Source organism: Eublepharis macularius, chromosome 2 (assembly GCF_028583425.1).
Source record: "Eublepharis macularius isolate TG4126 chromosome 2, MPM_Emac_v1.0, whole genome shotgun sequence".
NCBI lineage: Eukaryota > Metazoa > Chordata > Lepidosauria > Squamata > Eublepharidae > Eublepharis > Eublepharis macularius.
In genome coordinates, this window is record NC_072791.1 from 235,033,636 (window position 1) to 235,050,335 (window position 16,700).

At 45.2% G+C, this 16,700-nt stretch overlaps 1 protein-coding gene across 1 annotated transcript in view; it reads right to left on the reverse strand.

Annotated features, from left to right (window-relative positions):
* The window catches only part of LOC129324156 (aldehyde oxidase 3-like), a 151,105-nt gene that overhangs the window by 13,249 nt on the left and 121,156 nt on the right, over positions 1-16,700 (reverse strand). The window contains exons 29-33 of the mRNA XM_054971196.1: positions 13,869-13,943; positions 13,277-13,329; positions 10,333-10,447; positions 9,788-9,853; positions 5,002-5,190 (exon numbers count right to left, since the gene is read on the reverse strand). Coding sequence (XP_054827171.1) covers positions 5,002-5,190; positions 9,788-9,853; positions 10,333-10,447; positions 13,277-13,329; positions 13,869-13,943 — 498 coding nt within the window. The remainder of the gene's footprint in view (positions 1-5,001; positions 5,191-9,787; positions 9,854-10,332; positions 10,448-13,276; positions 13,330-13,868; positions 13,944-16,700) is intronic.

A 16,700-nucleotide genomic window follows, 5' to 3' on the forward strand; every position in this document is an offset into this window, starting at 1 on the left:
CATTCGCTTCTTCTTCTGTGAAGGCTTGGAGGTATGCTCTGTATTCTTTCAGGATTTGATTAATTTCTTCTTGGGTTAGCAAGGCCTGTTCTGCTTGAGTGGGGTTGTCGCCCCAATTTTGATCCTACCGGTGGTCTTTACATTTGTCGTTTTTGAAAGTGATGCTCCCCACCGGCCAATCTATGTCCGGGTTGTGATCCCACAACCATCTGCTGCCCAGGATTAAAGGGTATTTGGTGGTTGGGCTGATTACAAAAGTTCTGGTTTCCCAGTGTTGCCCCATTCCTGTAATTACTGGTATGGTCTCAGTAGTTACTGGATTCATATTTGATCCATCCATTTGCTCAAAAATAACAGGTACTTCAAGTTCTTTCATTGGGAGAGCAAGACCATTTACTAAAGCAGGAGCGATTATATCTCTGGAACATCCTGAATCAATAAGAGCTTGTACCCGGATGTGAGTTTTTCTCTCCGGGTTAACTAACGTAACAGGCATGAATAATATGGACCCTCTAGGTCTGTCCCCTCTGGGAATAGACTGTTTCTTGATCTGTCGGTTGGGTCCTTTTACGACAGATCCATCTCGTTTCCCGAACTTGGGCTTTCGGGTCCTTCTTCCCCGGTTTGCATAGCAGAATCTAGGTCCATAACTTCTTCCAGCTCTAATCCCTTGTCTAGCGGATTTCTACGAGTGGCACCGCGTCCTCTGGTCGCTCGGGGAGCTGGTGTTGGACGGTATGGAGGAGGAGGGGTGGGAGCGGTGATGGCTGGAACGGAGTTTGTGGCACAGGCCGGTAAGGGCATTGCAATGCGAAGTGACCGCTTTGGCCACATTGCAGACATAGTCCTTGTCGCCATCTAGCCTCTCTCGCTCCTCTGTTTGGGTAACCGGCTCCTCTTCCCCCTCGGGTAATTATAGGGGCTCTTCGGTGCCCCGAAGACTGCTGTTGTTCGACTAAGCGTACTTCTTGCATGAGATTTTCTACTTCGCATGTTAGTTGAATCCAACCTAATAAAGTTGGAGGATTATCTTGCATTAGGGCCCGATCTAGCAGTTTAGGGTTCATGCCCTGCTTGAACAAAATGATTTTTGTTGATTCCTCACATCTTGGACATTTGGCGGCTAACTATCGGAATTTGGTAACATAGTCTCTGGCCGACAGATTGCCTTGTCTAATTGTTTGTAATTCTGTACGAGCTCTCTCCTCCTCTAGAGGGTCTTCATATTGCGCTCAGAGAGCGGCTACTAAGCCTTGCAGAGTATCAAGTTCCGAGGCCCCCATTTCGTATAAAGTTACATACCATTCCGCCGCTTATCCTTGCAGCCTGGATCCCAAGTGTTCGATCTGGCTAGCTTCGTCCTTGAACAAATGTCCCCAGCGATTGAAAAATTGTAGTGCTTGTACTAAGAAAAACCCCAGTTTCGAAGGATCTCCATCAAACGTAGCTTCCAACTTTACCCAGCCCAACGGTAACTCCTGCGGTCGGGCAACCGGGGCTGGAGCTGGTACCTGGTAGTACTGCACTGGCACCTGCCTCGGCCTGGGTTGAGCGTCTGGTCGCCTCGGCGTGGGTTGCGCTGGAGGTATTTGCGGTCTCGGCTGTGGAGGGCCTTGGAGTCTTGGTTGCGGTGGACCTTGGGGTACTTGCCGCGGTCGATAGGGCAGTGGCGTGGGTCCTCTGGGAAAAAGTCTGTTCTGGGAAAAAGGCTGTTCTCGTGGCTGATGTGGAGGCCCTTGTGGTTGTAGAGGTTGAAGAGGGGGTTGGTCCCCGTCTCCCGGCTGTGGCGGGACATCGCCTGGAAGAGGTCCCTGCTGCACTTCCTCTAATGGAACTTCCCCGGGCTGTGGTGGCTGCTCGGGTGGTTGCCCTGGTGGCTGTTCTAGTGGCGGCTCGGGTGGTTGCTCTACTAGCTGCTCTGGTGGTTCGCCCGGCCTCTCCTCCGGTACTATGGGTAGGACCATGTCTAACGGGGGTACCTGTCCTTCTGCTGGGGTTATCACTGGTGGTTCCCTCGGGATTGGTGAGGGAGGTGGCACTACTGCTGCACTGTGGCCCGTTGAACCCCTTGGACAGCTCCCTTCGCCCCCATCGTCCATGACTAGCACCAACAACAAATGTACTGCTCAGGACAAACTCTCTTCCATGCAGCCAATTCTATCCTCTAGTCGTTGTACGTGGACTGGCAACGATGTGTCTACATCTTCATAAGGGACTTCATGGGGCATCTCTGATTGGGATGGTATTGTATCCACATACTCCTCGGAGGAGGTAGTGACCTGGCACCACGGGCGAATTTCTCTCATTCCCATAGCCCCAGCAGGGTCTTCCTCCAATATTCCAGCCAGAATCCCTTTAGTAAGTCCCGTTACTGCTGAAATCCCGGCATCTATGGCTAAGGTACGGCCTTGTAATTGTTGCCAACTCTGACGACCGGAATCTCTCTGTCCTTTCCACGAAGCAACTTCAGTATAATCCCAACTCATTAAATCGTGATGAGTTGCGTCCCAATCCTGGGAATCTTCGGAACCCCGGGGGTCCCAATCTTCTAGTTGATCAGTTTCCTTATTCCACTTGTACCATGGCTGGTTGCTGGCCCGTGCCTCACCCGGTGAATGGGACTGTCTGGGGAGCTCCCAGATGACACCAGGCCCTTCTTCCATTGAAGAACCGACCGTCCTTCTCACATCAATGAGCGATCTGGAAAACACCGTGCTCGTCCTCCTCTCCCTCATATCTTGCGGCCGGGATCCCCACTGCCTCGGAGTAGGCAAAGACATTAGGGGTATTGCCGCCCCCCGTGGTCGAGCTCCCAAATCCCTCTGGACATCCTGGGTCACAGCTCTATCGGGTGTGAGGGGATACGTTGTATCAGGCTCCGCTCCGCCTGGAACGGGTTGACTTGCAGAATTAGGTTCCACTCCTCCTGGGCTGGAGACATATGGATCAAACAAAGGGTCCCTGATGGCACGGCCTTGGTATCCGTCTCCTCCGGCAGAGGCATTGGAAAAGATGTGATTCATAACAAAATGTCAGACTGTGGCTTGCTAAAAGTTGCAATCCAGCCGGCCCCTTGCTATAAGACAATAGTCCATAGATTTCAAAAGGCTTTTACTGAAGATAGACAACAATTAGAGTACATATCTCTAGATGCAAAGATCTGAGCTAACATGAATCTTTGTTATGAATGATAGGCAAAGGTTAAGGTACAAAGTAAGAGATTCTCCTAGGCCTCATCCTCCCCCCACAGTTCTCAAAACAATCTTTTGAAGAGTGAGAAAATGAAAGTTTCCCAAGGTTGTAAGCGGAGTGGAGATATGTAGACATAACAGTTCTCTGTGGTCAGGAAGCTTCCATGGGAGAACTTGCCACCTGTACAAGAGAAACTTATACTACAAACAGAGTTGAAATGGAGTCTCTTTAGCATAAAACATGTCAGCTTCTGACAGCCCTCTAGCCAAGGTGGAACTAATGGGACATGTTTTTTTTTAATACTTTAAAGAAATTCGAGTTAAGACAATTATTTCCCTTCTTTCCCTTATGGATAGATCTGTTATAGAGACAGACAGGGTATGTCTAGATAAACTATTAACAGATGAAATCTCAGGTATTATCAAGGTAATGGCTGAATTCTGTCCTCAGGTGATTAAATTGCACAATAAATTTCAGTCCTATTCACTTGAGTGCTGATTCAGATCACATTAGGAGGTTACTATATTGCTGATTCAAATTTTAAAATGGTTATCTAGGATGCTATTTTATATTTTTAATACTCTACTTTAAGTCTACAATGTAATTTTAAACAGATACCCTGAGATTTGTATATTTTTAACTGAAGTTTCTTTTAACCGGTATATTGTAACCAGATAATGTTTTGTTTTATAAGCTTGAATCTGGCTGTTGACCGTAATAAAAGTTACAACTACTAGTATATTCATGTCATCTCAATGAGATTTTGCTTGCATACCTGATTGCTATCCATGGGGTAATTTGCATCTAATCAAGAACAATTAACTATTTCGTTAAGGGTGTTTTTTGGTATTAACAGCTCCTGAATGTCATTGCTTTTCAGGATGCAGAGCAGGTCTATGCTATTGTATCAGCAGTTACTGGAATTTGCATCCTATTTGTTGAAGGAGGGTGCCAACACTCTATTTTACCTGTAACTGCTGTTCTTCGAGTGGTCACACATAGACATTACTTGAGCCTGTGCTGAATACTACCTGGAATCTTCTAGAGCAAAACTAAAAGTAATTTTGCCAGTGGCTCCACTCAACTCAAGAGAAGTGGTGTCAACAAGTGGGTGGAGCTAAACTATCCTACTCTGTTCTCTGTTGCTGGCCACAACAGAAGTCTCACTAGAAGTTTTCTCAGCAAATGATGTGAGCTAGGTGTCTCTCCCCCTCTACATTCCATCTTTCCCCCATTTTCTATCCTTTTCCTATGGATAGTGTTTGCATGTGGATTCTCTACAGTTCTTGTTGGTGGTCGGAACCAAGAAGTGTCTTAAGTGCAACAGGAAGATACACAGCACAGAAGGGTATGAACTCTGCCTCCTCTGTCAGGGGGAAGAACATTGTGTGAAGTCTTGCCTTCAATCTTCGATGAGTTGTGTTGGTGTGAGGCTTAGTAGGCAACCTAAGCTGTTCAGAGACAGGGCTTTTGATATTGTCCTTACAGCAGTGCAGTCACTGGGCTGAGACTGGAGTAACTCTGCTTAGGATTGCGCTGTTAATGTTCCGTCCAGGCCCTGGGGTCTAAGGATAAATTTACACAGACAGAGGAGACCATTTTTTCCAATGACATCTAGCGTACTAGATGAGTGTGTGTTTTGTTTTCTCATTAGTGGGCCCAACATGTGATCAGATCCCAGATAGTTCAGACATCTTGCAGGAGTGGCTTATCGCTAAACACCGAAATGAATGCAGTAAATGCCTTTTGCAGATTCAGTAACTGAACAATACAGAGCGACTATATTATCCACATATCTAATACATTTACCTTGGAGGAGTAGATTGTAATGGGGTTTCTTGTGTTTGGTAGCAAGTAGATTCTAAACAATTCTGGGACATCGCAAACCGCAGGAATTTTATACGTGTCTGGACCCAGCGTGTACTGCTCTCCTTCCGGGGAGAATTTTATTTCTTCTTGAGTATAAAGGCCGAGTCCCTGCATGAAGCCACCTTCAACCTGAGGGAATAAATAGACATCACTTTGGTATGAATAAGTAAAGTATTTAGGGTGCCAACTTCCAGCTAGGAAACCAAAGAAAAGAGTGAGTCACGGAAAAGGTAACCAAGCACGAAACTAGCCATGACCAACTAACTAAAAGTGAATAAACAATTGCAACTTCAAACAAATGTACAAAATATACTTCATCACAAAGTTAAATGATAATAAAGTGAACTCTAAGTGGTATCAGAGCTGGCATAAAATGCTAATAGGTACAACGTGGAAGTGAGCTACAGCCAGAAACGCTTTGAAAACCAATTGCTTGCAAACAACACAAAGCTACCTTCAACAACCACAGGGTACATGAACAAAAAAATATACAGTAGCTGTAAAAGCTTACATTCAAGAATTCATATACAGCAATTGCATGGCTTATACAAGGTGACTGACCAGTAATAGTGAGTTTTGAAGCCAAAGTGTTTTATCAAAATTCAGTGAAATGTAACCACAACAGGTTTGTTAGCGGGGAATTCTGTTTCTGGTATCTCCTTCTTCCTGGCAGTTACAAAAAGGCGAATCAAGGTAAGTCACGGCCAAATTACATGCAGAATGGCAGCTCCTCTCCAGTTCCTCTGGAGAAAATGGCTGCTTTGGAGGGTGGACTCTGAGTCTCTCGACACAAGACTTCTGACAGAAGACTCCCTCCCCAAATCTCCAGGAATTTTCCAACACTAGAAGTATTAAATCTGCTGCAGAAAGAAGGTTTTGTAACCATAATTTAAGTGTATCGTTCCCTTCCCCTTGCTGTGTGCTAAACCTGGCCTTGTAGCTAAATATAAGTCTAATCCAGTCTTCTTTTACTGGGACATTTCTGTGGGTTCTTCCTCTGACCCATGAGTAGAAATGGGCACGAACAGCAATACAAACTAAAAAACCCCCACGAACAGCCCAATCTGCTGGTGGATGGTGGTGTTCGTGAGGCCCCATTCTAAACAAACAGGAGAGAGAGGGAGAGAGAGACAGGGCGAGTGCATTGGAGCTTGAATTTTCTTTGTGTGTGGTGAGATAGGGATCCACCCCTTCAGGCTCCAGGGCTGCTGCCAGGCTCTGGGGCCAAGCTGTTATTTATTATTGGTACCTTTCCTGGTGCCTGCTCAGGTAGGGTTTCTGGGAGTGGTGTGATAGGGATCTACCCCTTCAGGTTCCAGGGCTGCTGCCAGGCTCTGGGGCCAAGCTATTATTTATTATTGGTACCTTTCCTGGTGCCTGCTCAGGTAGGGTTTCTGGGAGTGGTGTAGTAGGGATCTACCCCTTCAGGTTCCATGGCTGCTGCCAGGCTCTGGGGCCAAGCTGTTATTTATTAGTGGTACCTTTCCTGCTGGCTGCTCAGGTGGGGTTTCTGGGAGTGGTGTAGTAGGGATCTTGATGGCTGGAGGAGAGCCTGCTGGCCCCCACGAACAACGAACATGTTCGTGACAGGATCATGTTCGTCAGTGTTCATTGTTCGTTGTTCGTGGATGGCAACAAACAACGAACAACGAACACCGTGTTCTTTCTCCCCCCTGTTCTTGCCTGTGTTTACCCACGAGAGACAAGGAGGCCTTAGCTCCTCAGAATGGCAGGAAAGTGGGCTAAACCATTTAAATAAATAGAGGGTCAGTCCAAATGAACATTTGCCTGCAGTACAAAACTCTGGGTACTAATTTTTCAACTAATTTTTCCTCCAATTACTCAAAAGGGTGTTTTTATGTCTGATAGGCAGTGAATAAACTATTAAATCAGGAATTGGACATTCTTTCCCATTATTTACTTCAGAGGGTCATGTAGCCTCCCTGTTACAATTCTGACACTGTGTAGAATAGTTCTGATCCTGTAAATCTTTCTCCTTCTCCTTCCCTCGAGTTTTGAGTATAAACATAATTCGGAACCTGCAAATCTCTCCATCATCCCTCAAGAGCATGAGACCTTCAGAAGACAGAGGGAGGAAAATTCTTATTAGCCTGACGTGTTTGACCAAAGCCCTTCTTTGAATGAACTAGACTAGAGGTTTCATTGTAAGACATTGAAGGTATCTCAGCAGAACTATACCCTGTTTCTTAAAATAATCCTGCTGGGACAGAAGTAATGAAGGTAACCTCAAGAGAGAAAAAGTTAATAAAACTCTTATTATGATAAACAGGGCCATGTATCCCTTCCATCCTCTTAAGATCAACATAAGGTAGATGCAGTAAATATGTCAGGTGTCTCCTTGACGACCACATAATTGCCCAATTTATACATCATCTTTGATAGGGAAAGATGTTAAGAACTGCCATGGCTGGATCGCGAGAAGGGCCAGAGGTACCCTGGAACTGAGTTCGGATGATCCTCTGATTTCCCTGAAACTAGTTTATGTAAATCCCAAGTTCTTCCCACACTTGTATTCAGTAGATGGTTCCTTCATTGGATTATCTTGGACATCTTGCCTAGGACTTATTTCCTTCAAACAATATTGTGTAATAAAGACTAATTTCTCATAATTTTTCCCGAGGTTTGTGCAGTAAGTACTATCTGCTTTGCTAATAAAACTAGATTTTTAGGTCTTGAACGACTAGGCCTGTCAGGCTATGGGTGACAGGATATGCTAGACAGGGCTCTGTACCATTGTAACAAGAAATCCAAGCTCTTGGGTAAATGTTTTTATTCAGAAATCCAATCTTTTCCATATAGATGTCCATAGAATACTAAGAGGCAAAAGCCCACCTAGCTGTACACAGTTCCTTGATAGGAACAGCAACTTGAAGGAAGTATATACTCTAAATGCCCACTCATTTCCCCCCCCCCCCACCTAGACCACAGATTAGTGCAGAAGCTGGTCTGGGAATGCAGGGAAGTAAGTGACAATAGTTCAGACACCACAAGGGCACGTCGGTGAGCCCCAAAGAAAGAACAGATAAGACAGCTGGGTTCTCAGGCTGCTGAAGAAACGAAAGCTACGGTTAGAGCATCTGTAAAATGGTATCAGGCTACAGCAGTGGTTCAATACAGAGAGCAACGGAATGGCTGTAGGGGTGCAGACAGGACAAGGCCTTTCAAGAACTGGTGAAGGATACTGAAATAAAGGGTCATTACTATTTGACACTTCCTTAACACTCTCTGCCGACTGCTGTATTAAATTCGTCTCTTAGAACAATTCCCTTCAACACCATTTACAAATAGCCCGGAGGACGACGATTCCCACCAGACTCTTTAAAGTCCAAATGCTTCTCTTGTTCTTCCTTTACACCCCTTTACAATAAATATTCACAATTTCTTCTCATGATGGAAAGGTGTAATTCCCATGGAGTATGTGATGCCAAAATAGATCTCTCCCTTGAGGTAAGGTTGTGATACCAGCGAGCAGATTTCGCGCCTGCTTCTTCAGGGCTATTTGTAAATGGTGTTGAAGGGAATTGTTCTAAGAGATGAATTTTGTATGAATATGCTGAAATAGTTTTGAGCACTTTGCACTTTGAATATTTTGTAAAAATTTGGAATTGTTCATTAATATATGAAATTAATGTTTGGTATCCTGTGGATGGTGTCCCTTACTTATTGACAATTTATTACAGGTACAGCCACTTTTTTTGCATTAGACTGCTGTATTAAGACAGAAACATTTACTAGTTGACAAAGGGGCATCGTTTGAAAGGCTCTGGAATCTATCTGGTAAAAAGCTCTCTATTCTATTTTGCTTGCACAGCGGGACAATGCTATCCTTAAAAGGGCTTCTTATCTTCTTCCTCATCCTAAATATAATATAGTATAGTTAATATTAATAAACAAATCAGTTGATAATTAATATGCCTAATTAATTTGAATTAGTACCAATTTCTTTTCAAAACCTTCCAAGCAAAAATAAACTAAAACTGAGTAAAAGCAGGGCTTTTATTCAGCTGGAACGTGGTGGAACGGAGTTCCGGAACCTCTTGAAAATGGTCACATGGCTGGGCCCCCGCCCCCTGATCTCCAGACAGAGGGGAGCTTAGATTGCCCTCTGCCCCTCTGTCTGGAGATCAGGGGGCGGGGCCCCAGCCATGTGACCATTTTCTCCGAGGGCAACCTACTGAGTTCCACCACCTCTTTTCCCAGAAAAAAAGCCCTGAGTAAAAGTATATACAAAATCAATTAAAATGCAAATACAAAGCTACTCTCGAGGCTTCACTACCTGCCGCCAGCTGTCTTCACACACCCAAAGCACAGCTGGTAGTTATGTGTCCTCTTAAACAATTAGACAATACCTTAACAAGATAAAATAATGAAAACAAATAAAGCAAAAACTAAAGCAGACAAGACATTTTATCTAAGCAATGGCTAATTGTACTGGATGACTTCTCTCATAAAAGCTGCCTGCGTGACTGACTCTCCTGCCAACATGAGCTGAAAAAAGAGAAAAGAAAACAACAAACAGTTGGTCGAAAGAAACTCCTTCACAGCAACTTATGTTCCTACAAGTTAGTTTTCCTCTTCCTCCAAAAAACCGAAACCAAACAATAGGAGAAAGATTAAAAATATGAAATCAAACTAGAGCACGCTGCCAACAAACGCCCTGCCCAAGCAACTGGAACCAGAACCGTCCGAAGACCCCGGTACGTACCTGTCCTATGTCGACTGCCGGATTGATGCTGTAACAGGCATCCATAACAATGTCTGTTTGGAGATTCTGTCAGACAAATAAAATGAACAGCATATTTTAAAAAAATTAATAGTTAAGAAAAGTTTGAAGACCACCATCATCCCAACCCATAACATAAGAATCATACCCACAATACCATCATAGATCCTGATCTCTCTTTCTTGCATTTGGAAGCTAAAGAATATACCGTGTCTAAGACAGCCTGGGGCTAGAACTGGACAAATCCTTTCCCCAAAGCAAGTCCCAGGGAGATGCCATACTATAGTTCAACCTGTGGTCCATCCAGGCCAGAATCACGGCTATGGAGACATGCATTGCCCAGATAAACACAGTAGAGTACACGGCACACAGAATGTTCTTCTAGACCTGTAGCATAAACACTGTGGAAATCTTAGGCCCAGATAAGCTTTGACTTAACACTCCAGGCTAAGAGCTACTTTGCATGGACCACTGTCTTTTTAAAATGATGTCAGCGTGTGGAAGTAGAAAGTTTCACGAAGAAATACCTTATGATCCCCTGTCAGGCAATCGATCTCAACTTCGGAGCAACTTGCACCAAAAACGTAGTATGGAAAAGCGTGGCCTTCTCCAGTCTTCCAGTCCATATTGGTGACATACCCTCTGATGGGGGAAACAAAACAAGGTCTGTAGATGCTAGGAGTACACTTTCATTAAAAAAAAAAACCCTCCTTTGCTGGACTTTCAAATCATGTGAAAATACCACATCTAGGGGTATGCAACTCAGTATTCCCGAGCTGAATATTTACCTGAATGATATTTTACCAGTATTATTTGGTTTTACTATTTGGTTATATATTGGCAACTGGATCCCCAAATATACCTGAATTACTTGGGTTTATCCAGGAATCATGGCACTGGCCATTTTAAAGCCGGCTGGCTTCTCCGTTCTGTTCTTTCCTGGGCTCCCCCCCCCGCCCCCTGCTCCATCCCAGGCAGCAGAGGGGAGTGAGGCAGGAGGGAGGGGGGTGGTCTACCAATGGGTGGGGAAGCTTTAAATGGGAGATCTATTTGTCTAGCCAATCACAGAGATTCTTAGATGCGCGAGCCTTTTTGAAATTCTTGCTAGAACATAAAAGCAGGCCTGGCTCAGAGCAGACTCTGTTTCGAGAGAAATTTCTGGAGTGCTCTTTGCTTCTGGCTGCTCTAGGAGTCTCTGCCTTTTGGATTTACTGCCTTTTCGACCTGCACTTTGGATTATTGCTGCTGCCTGTCTGGAGGACGAAGTGACCTGAGGAACTGCTGGCTGCCTGCCTGGAACATCTGAAGAACTTCTACCTGGTTTGCTCTTTTCCTGTTTTTGGGGGGGGGGGGGGAGTTGTCTTGGTGTTGTGTTGGGGAAGGGTAAGGTAAGAGCAGGGAAAGGGGCAAGTTTTTCTTTCCTTCTAAACTTTCATTTAAAACTTCCATTGCTTTTGCTGTTGTGGGGGGTGCTTTTTCATGCTCTCTCAGAGTCTCTTACATAAGACTTCTTTCACGAGGACGCTCAAGTGTAGGGAGATGCGATGTTAGCCGGGAAGCGTAGTTCAAAAAGACAGGGCCAAAGGCAGGGTCAGTTTCACTTCTCTACACTAGGGTGGTTTTAAAAGACAGAGCCGGCAGAGATGGCTCCGCCGAGGTGCAGATGAAATGAACACACCCTCTGGGGAGCGATCTTGGCTGGCTCTGTCCAGAATTCTCACAGAGAGAGAGAGAGAGAGAGAGAGAGAGAGAGAGAGAGAGAGAGAGAGAGAGAGAGAGAGTGTGTTTTGCTGGCTGTGGGGCTGTGGCAAGCCCTTGGCTGGATGCGTGCCCCTCTTTGCCACTTGCCCAGTGCAGCGGATCTAGGCAGGCTCCGTAGTGACCAGAGCTTTTCTCCCCCCCCCCTCCTCCTCTCCCCCTCCTCTCCCCTCCCTCCCTCTTTTGCACCAAGAAAGGATCTCTCTCTCTCTCTCTCTCTCTCTCTCTCTCTCTCCTCCCGCCCTCTATCGTAATGAAGCTCCACCTTTGGCAGGTGTTGGCGGAGGAAGGGAAGAAGGGAAAGGGTGGGGAAGAGGGAAGAGGGGAGGGAAGAGAAAAGGTTTGTTAATTTCATCTTCGCCTCCAAGGAGCCATCTCTGCCAGGTGCTGGGTTCTGCCTGGCTTCTGTGAGTGGCGCTGGTTCTGTTGGGCTTGCAAGAGTGTCCCTTGCTTCACTTTGGTTCTGCTGAGATGCTCTCGTTTGACATTGATTCTGCTGGGAATCTCGGGTTTGATGTTGGCTCAGCTTGCATTGGCCTTGCCCTTTAGCCAGTGGTAGCCCCTGGATGTTTGGTTAAGGGTTTTTTTTTGCTGGAAAGCCAGTTTAGTATTTTCCCCCATATGGAAGAATGGGAATGGTGGGGCTTGTTTAGATCCCACAGAATTGGACCCCCTGGATTCAACCTTCTTGGAACCTGGGGTGGAGGAGGTCTTTGGTGGACAGGAAGGACAAGTTTCCCTGCAATTTTGGTTGAGTTTGCAGAAAAAATGCAATTCCCCCTGCCCTCCCAGGTTATGTTCCCCCTTAGGGAATAATGGATCTGAATGTATTCAGATTGCAGAATAAAACCTGGATCTACTAAATGAGTATTTTTGGACCCTCCTTTCTGGAACACTAGGTCGGTATTTTTGGACCAACAAATATATGTGGTGTTCAGGATATCTGGATTCAGATAATGGCAATTTTTTAAGAACTGCACACCCCTAACCAGATCATTGGCATGTTCGATGCTGCTGTAGCAAGGGCTGGGGAACAGAAAGGAAGCCCTTTGGGTCATGGACTGCTCATCTGCCATGGTTATTTTTTGTTGTTTCCCGTTTAAGTGTACAGCTGAGCCCGGACTGTTAATGGAGAAACATCTGGTCTGCCTCATCTTCTGGACAAGGCACATCAGCACTCTGGAGATTTGATGAACGTTGCTCCTTCTGCATCCACTACTGGACTTCTACCCACTCTGCCTCTTTAAGCCCGGCTATGAGCTTTTCACCACATCCCAATTTCTAGGTCATGGTGTCTTTGCTATGCAAGTCAATACAAACATCACCCTTCCAAACATCTGGCCCAGCTGGTTCGAACTGCACAGGCTAATCCTAGAAGGATGCCAGGAGTGTCCTAAACGAACTCAGTGACTTGCCAAAGAGACGCTGTGTCGCCCTGGTACCTGAATTTGTCTTGCACTGAAATAGTGGGTTCTCAGGGCTATTTCAGACCAGGATCAGGGTACAGGGGAAGGCTTTAAAAACTCCTCTCTTGTGGTCTTGGTTCAAATTGGGTCCTGGTGTGCCTGATTTTTAGGGAAAAGGAATGCCGGGAGTTCCATTCAGGGCATTCCCACTGTCACAGATCTTTGAGCCTTAAGTCACACAATCTGAAGAAACATCACTGCTGAGCCCCAAAGTTAGCAATTTTGTAAGCGATGAAGGATTCCTTACTTGAAGAAGCCTGCAGCCGAGAGACTGATGCTCTCCTCAAAAGCCTTTTTAATCTGCAAGAGATCAACCATCAAATGACACACGGATAAATTAAAACATAGATCAAAAGGGGGGCATTAAGTAGAACCTTGTTCTCCTCCACAAAACTGGCACATTTATGATTTGTCATTAGTTTTAAGGCATGAGGTGAGGAACTAGGCAACTTGAGGCAGACCTTGACTTTCTCTTTAGGAAATCTAATACATTTTAGGGCGTGGCTTTGTTCAAGCTTCCCATTCGCGCAGCTTAGTGCAACTCAGAATTATTGGAAAATACCAAGACTGTGCAGATGATGAACTGTGAATAATCAACAAGCATGGGGGGTTGATCAATTTGCTTGGGGTGCGTGTGTGTGTGTGTGTCACAGAAGAGTAAACTTGTGAGTGTGAAGGGACGGAAGAGACGATACCACCACCCTACAGAGCTCTGCCTGCCAGGTTGGTTCTGATCATCAGTCTAGACAAGCAGGGATTGGAATGGGGATCCGGCTGTCTCCACAAAAACACGACCCGCAGGATAATGATTCCATTCCAAGAACACAAATGCTGCTTACCCAGTCCTCCCACTTGCCTTTGGGGTTTTTTTTAATGACGGGCTCGAGGCGCTTCCGGAGAATCTGGCAAGCATTCTGTTGGGACAAACGACAAGGGAAAGCAGGATGAATTCATTATAGCAAAAAAACCCCAAGTGTGTATTTTCTAATATTCTCTGAATTGTTTTTTTTCCAAAGTAAGATGTAATAAAGCAAAAAACCAAGTTAAAGGTTTTTTTTTTAAAGTATGGAAGAAAAGAATAGCTAAGGCCACCAAATGAATCCTTTTCTCTGACCCCAAAGGGTTCATGAGCTCTTTTTAAGTTAAAGAGAGCACAGAGGAGAAGGAAACGAGAGAAGCCTGGAGAGATGCTTTAGCTGATGTTCATGATTTTTTGATGGGGGGGGCACGTCACCTGTTGAATTTCTGCCCATGAAATAGCTGTGAAAGGCCCAGGGGCCCCTGGTAGTGCTGTTTTCAACCATTATGGAAAACCGGAAACCACTCTATTCAGGAATAGCATCTTAAATGTCAGTGGGACCTCAAAGGCGACTGTAGTGCAGTTGGTTTAACTGCCCGATCAGAATCTATTTCCACTGGTTTTTAATACAAAACTGGCTTCCAAATAAGCAGGTTACAGTTCTGAAATAGTCAGGCTGAATTCATAGAGAAAACAATGACTTTTCACTGCAACATGTACTGGAATTGCTTTTAGGAGCGCTACTTAGATTGCAGTTGCAGGAATATACTGAATAGGTATCGGCTAGCACCTGTAGCATCACATCTGTGACAACAGATATGGTTGCCAACCTCCAGGTAGAGCCTAGTGTTCTCTCAGAATTACAAATGAACTCCAAAGAAAGAGATCAGTTCCCCTGGAAGAGAAAGCCGCTTTGCAAGATTGACTGTATGGCATCACATCTCCAGTCAGTCAGTCAGTCAGTCAGTCAGTCAGTCAGTCAGTCAGTCAGTCAGTCAGTCAGTCAGTCAGTCAGTCAGTCAGTCAGTCAGTCAGTCAGTCCCTTTATTTGCATAAAACAAAGTCAGATAAAATCAATATTTGATTATACAAAATACAATTCAAAATCAATCATCTCTCCAGAGCTTTAATCTTGTAGTTCCTAATTCTCATAGCAGACCAAAGAAATCTTGCTACTGAGATGGTAATATGGGGGCACTGATCCGATAAAAGACGGGAAATGAGCCTCACTTCTGGGAGGCTGTACCTGTTATGCAAAATAGACTTAACTAGAGCTTCGCATATTTCGATGTAAAACTCACATCGTAGCAAAATGTGAACAATCAGCTCTGGTTCCCTGTTTTTGCATGGGCATGTTCTTTCGTGGTAGAGCAAGTTCACAAAGCTTCCATAAAGAACTGCAGACAGGGAGACATTGAATCTTGACGGCGTAAATGTGGGGTTGTGAGTTGTGTAAAATAAGTAGCTGGAAACCTCTGTCTTGGAGTTATAGTGAATTGCAGAGTTTTGTCTGCAGGAGACCAGAGAGTTTGTTTCAGAGCCAAACCAAAAGTGACGTCTTACACAGGTTGGACACTAGTCGGCTTCCCTCAAGTTTTGATGGGAAATGTAGGCATCCTGGTCTTGCAGCTGTAATGGAGAGTCAAGCTGTAAAACCAGGGCGCCTACATTTCCCATCAAAACTTGAGGGAAGCTGACAAGTGTCCAACCTGTGTAAGACGTCACTTGTAGTTTGGCTCTCAGGGATCTAAATGACTGAGTTTCGTCAAGAATAAACAGGGAGTCCAGAATGATACCAATTGACGGGATTTTCCTCGAGATTAAATGAAACCAGTTAGATGAAAATGGGCCTGACAACATTAAGGAGTTGTAACTGTTGGATCCTGCCCTATAATGAAGGCGAAGCCAGAATTTCAGTGTTGAGAGCCAAGCTCTAGTCGTCAGGAGGCCCTGTCTCCACGGGCACATGGCCTTTGGGACCCCAAGAGTACGTCCAAGATCTCCATGCATTTCCCAGCCCAGAAATGACAACACTACTCATATTCATACCCATACCAATTAAAATTTGACAAAAATCACTTTTGATTTTAAAATACTTTTAAAGAAGAGGAGTAGGCCTCTTGCATGTAGCATGGCAGCAGAAAGGTTGATTTACTCATATTTAGGATTGGGAGTGGACAAATGTAGAGCAGATGGAGGTACTTCTGGTTGTAAATTACATGCTGCAATTTCACTGAACTTGGGGTGGTCCTGGATCCCTAAACGGTTCAGGATAGCTGGGTGTCTGGGGATACCTTCAGCCCATTTCAGCTCATCCTTCCTGGGCAGGAGGTATGTGGCCATTGTTGCTGGGACTGATAGGCGGACCAGGCTTGGAACCCCCTTTGGAATCGGCAGCTGGTGTAGCTCTCCAGCTTGGGCAGGACAAGGTGTTGGGAGCGTGTCACTCCTCTTTTGGGTCACCATCAAGGGCTGCCTGTTAGTTGCCAGCCCCACTTCCAGGTGTTGATTGTGACCTTTAAAGCCATCCACAGCCTGTGGCCGCAGGAGCTCAAAGATCGCCTTCTCCCACATAGACCTGCCTGGGCATTACGATAATAATGGGAGATCCTTCTCCAGGGGGGCTCATCGTATGAAATGCAATGGATGGCTACAAGAGACGGCCCTCTTCTCTGCAGAGAGATTCTGAAATTCTATCCTATGATAAGTCTGCCTGGATCCATCCCAGTTGGTGTTCCACTGATTAAGTAAACCGAAATTATGGATCTGCTTATCTCTGACAATTATTTATTAACCAATGCATTTTAATGATGTTGGTGCTCTAACTGTATTTGGAAACGAGAGGTTGCTGTTTGACTGGTTGTCATTTTTA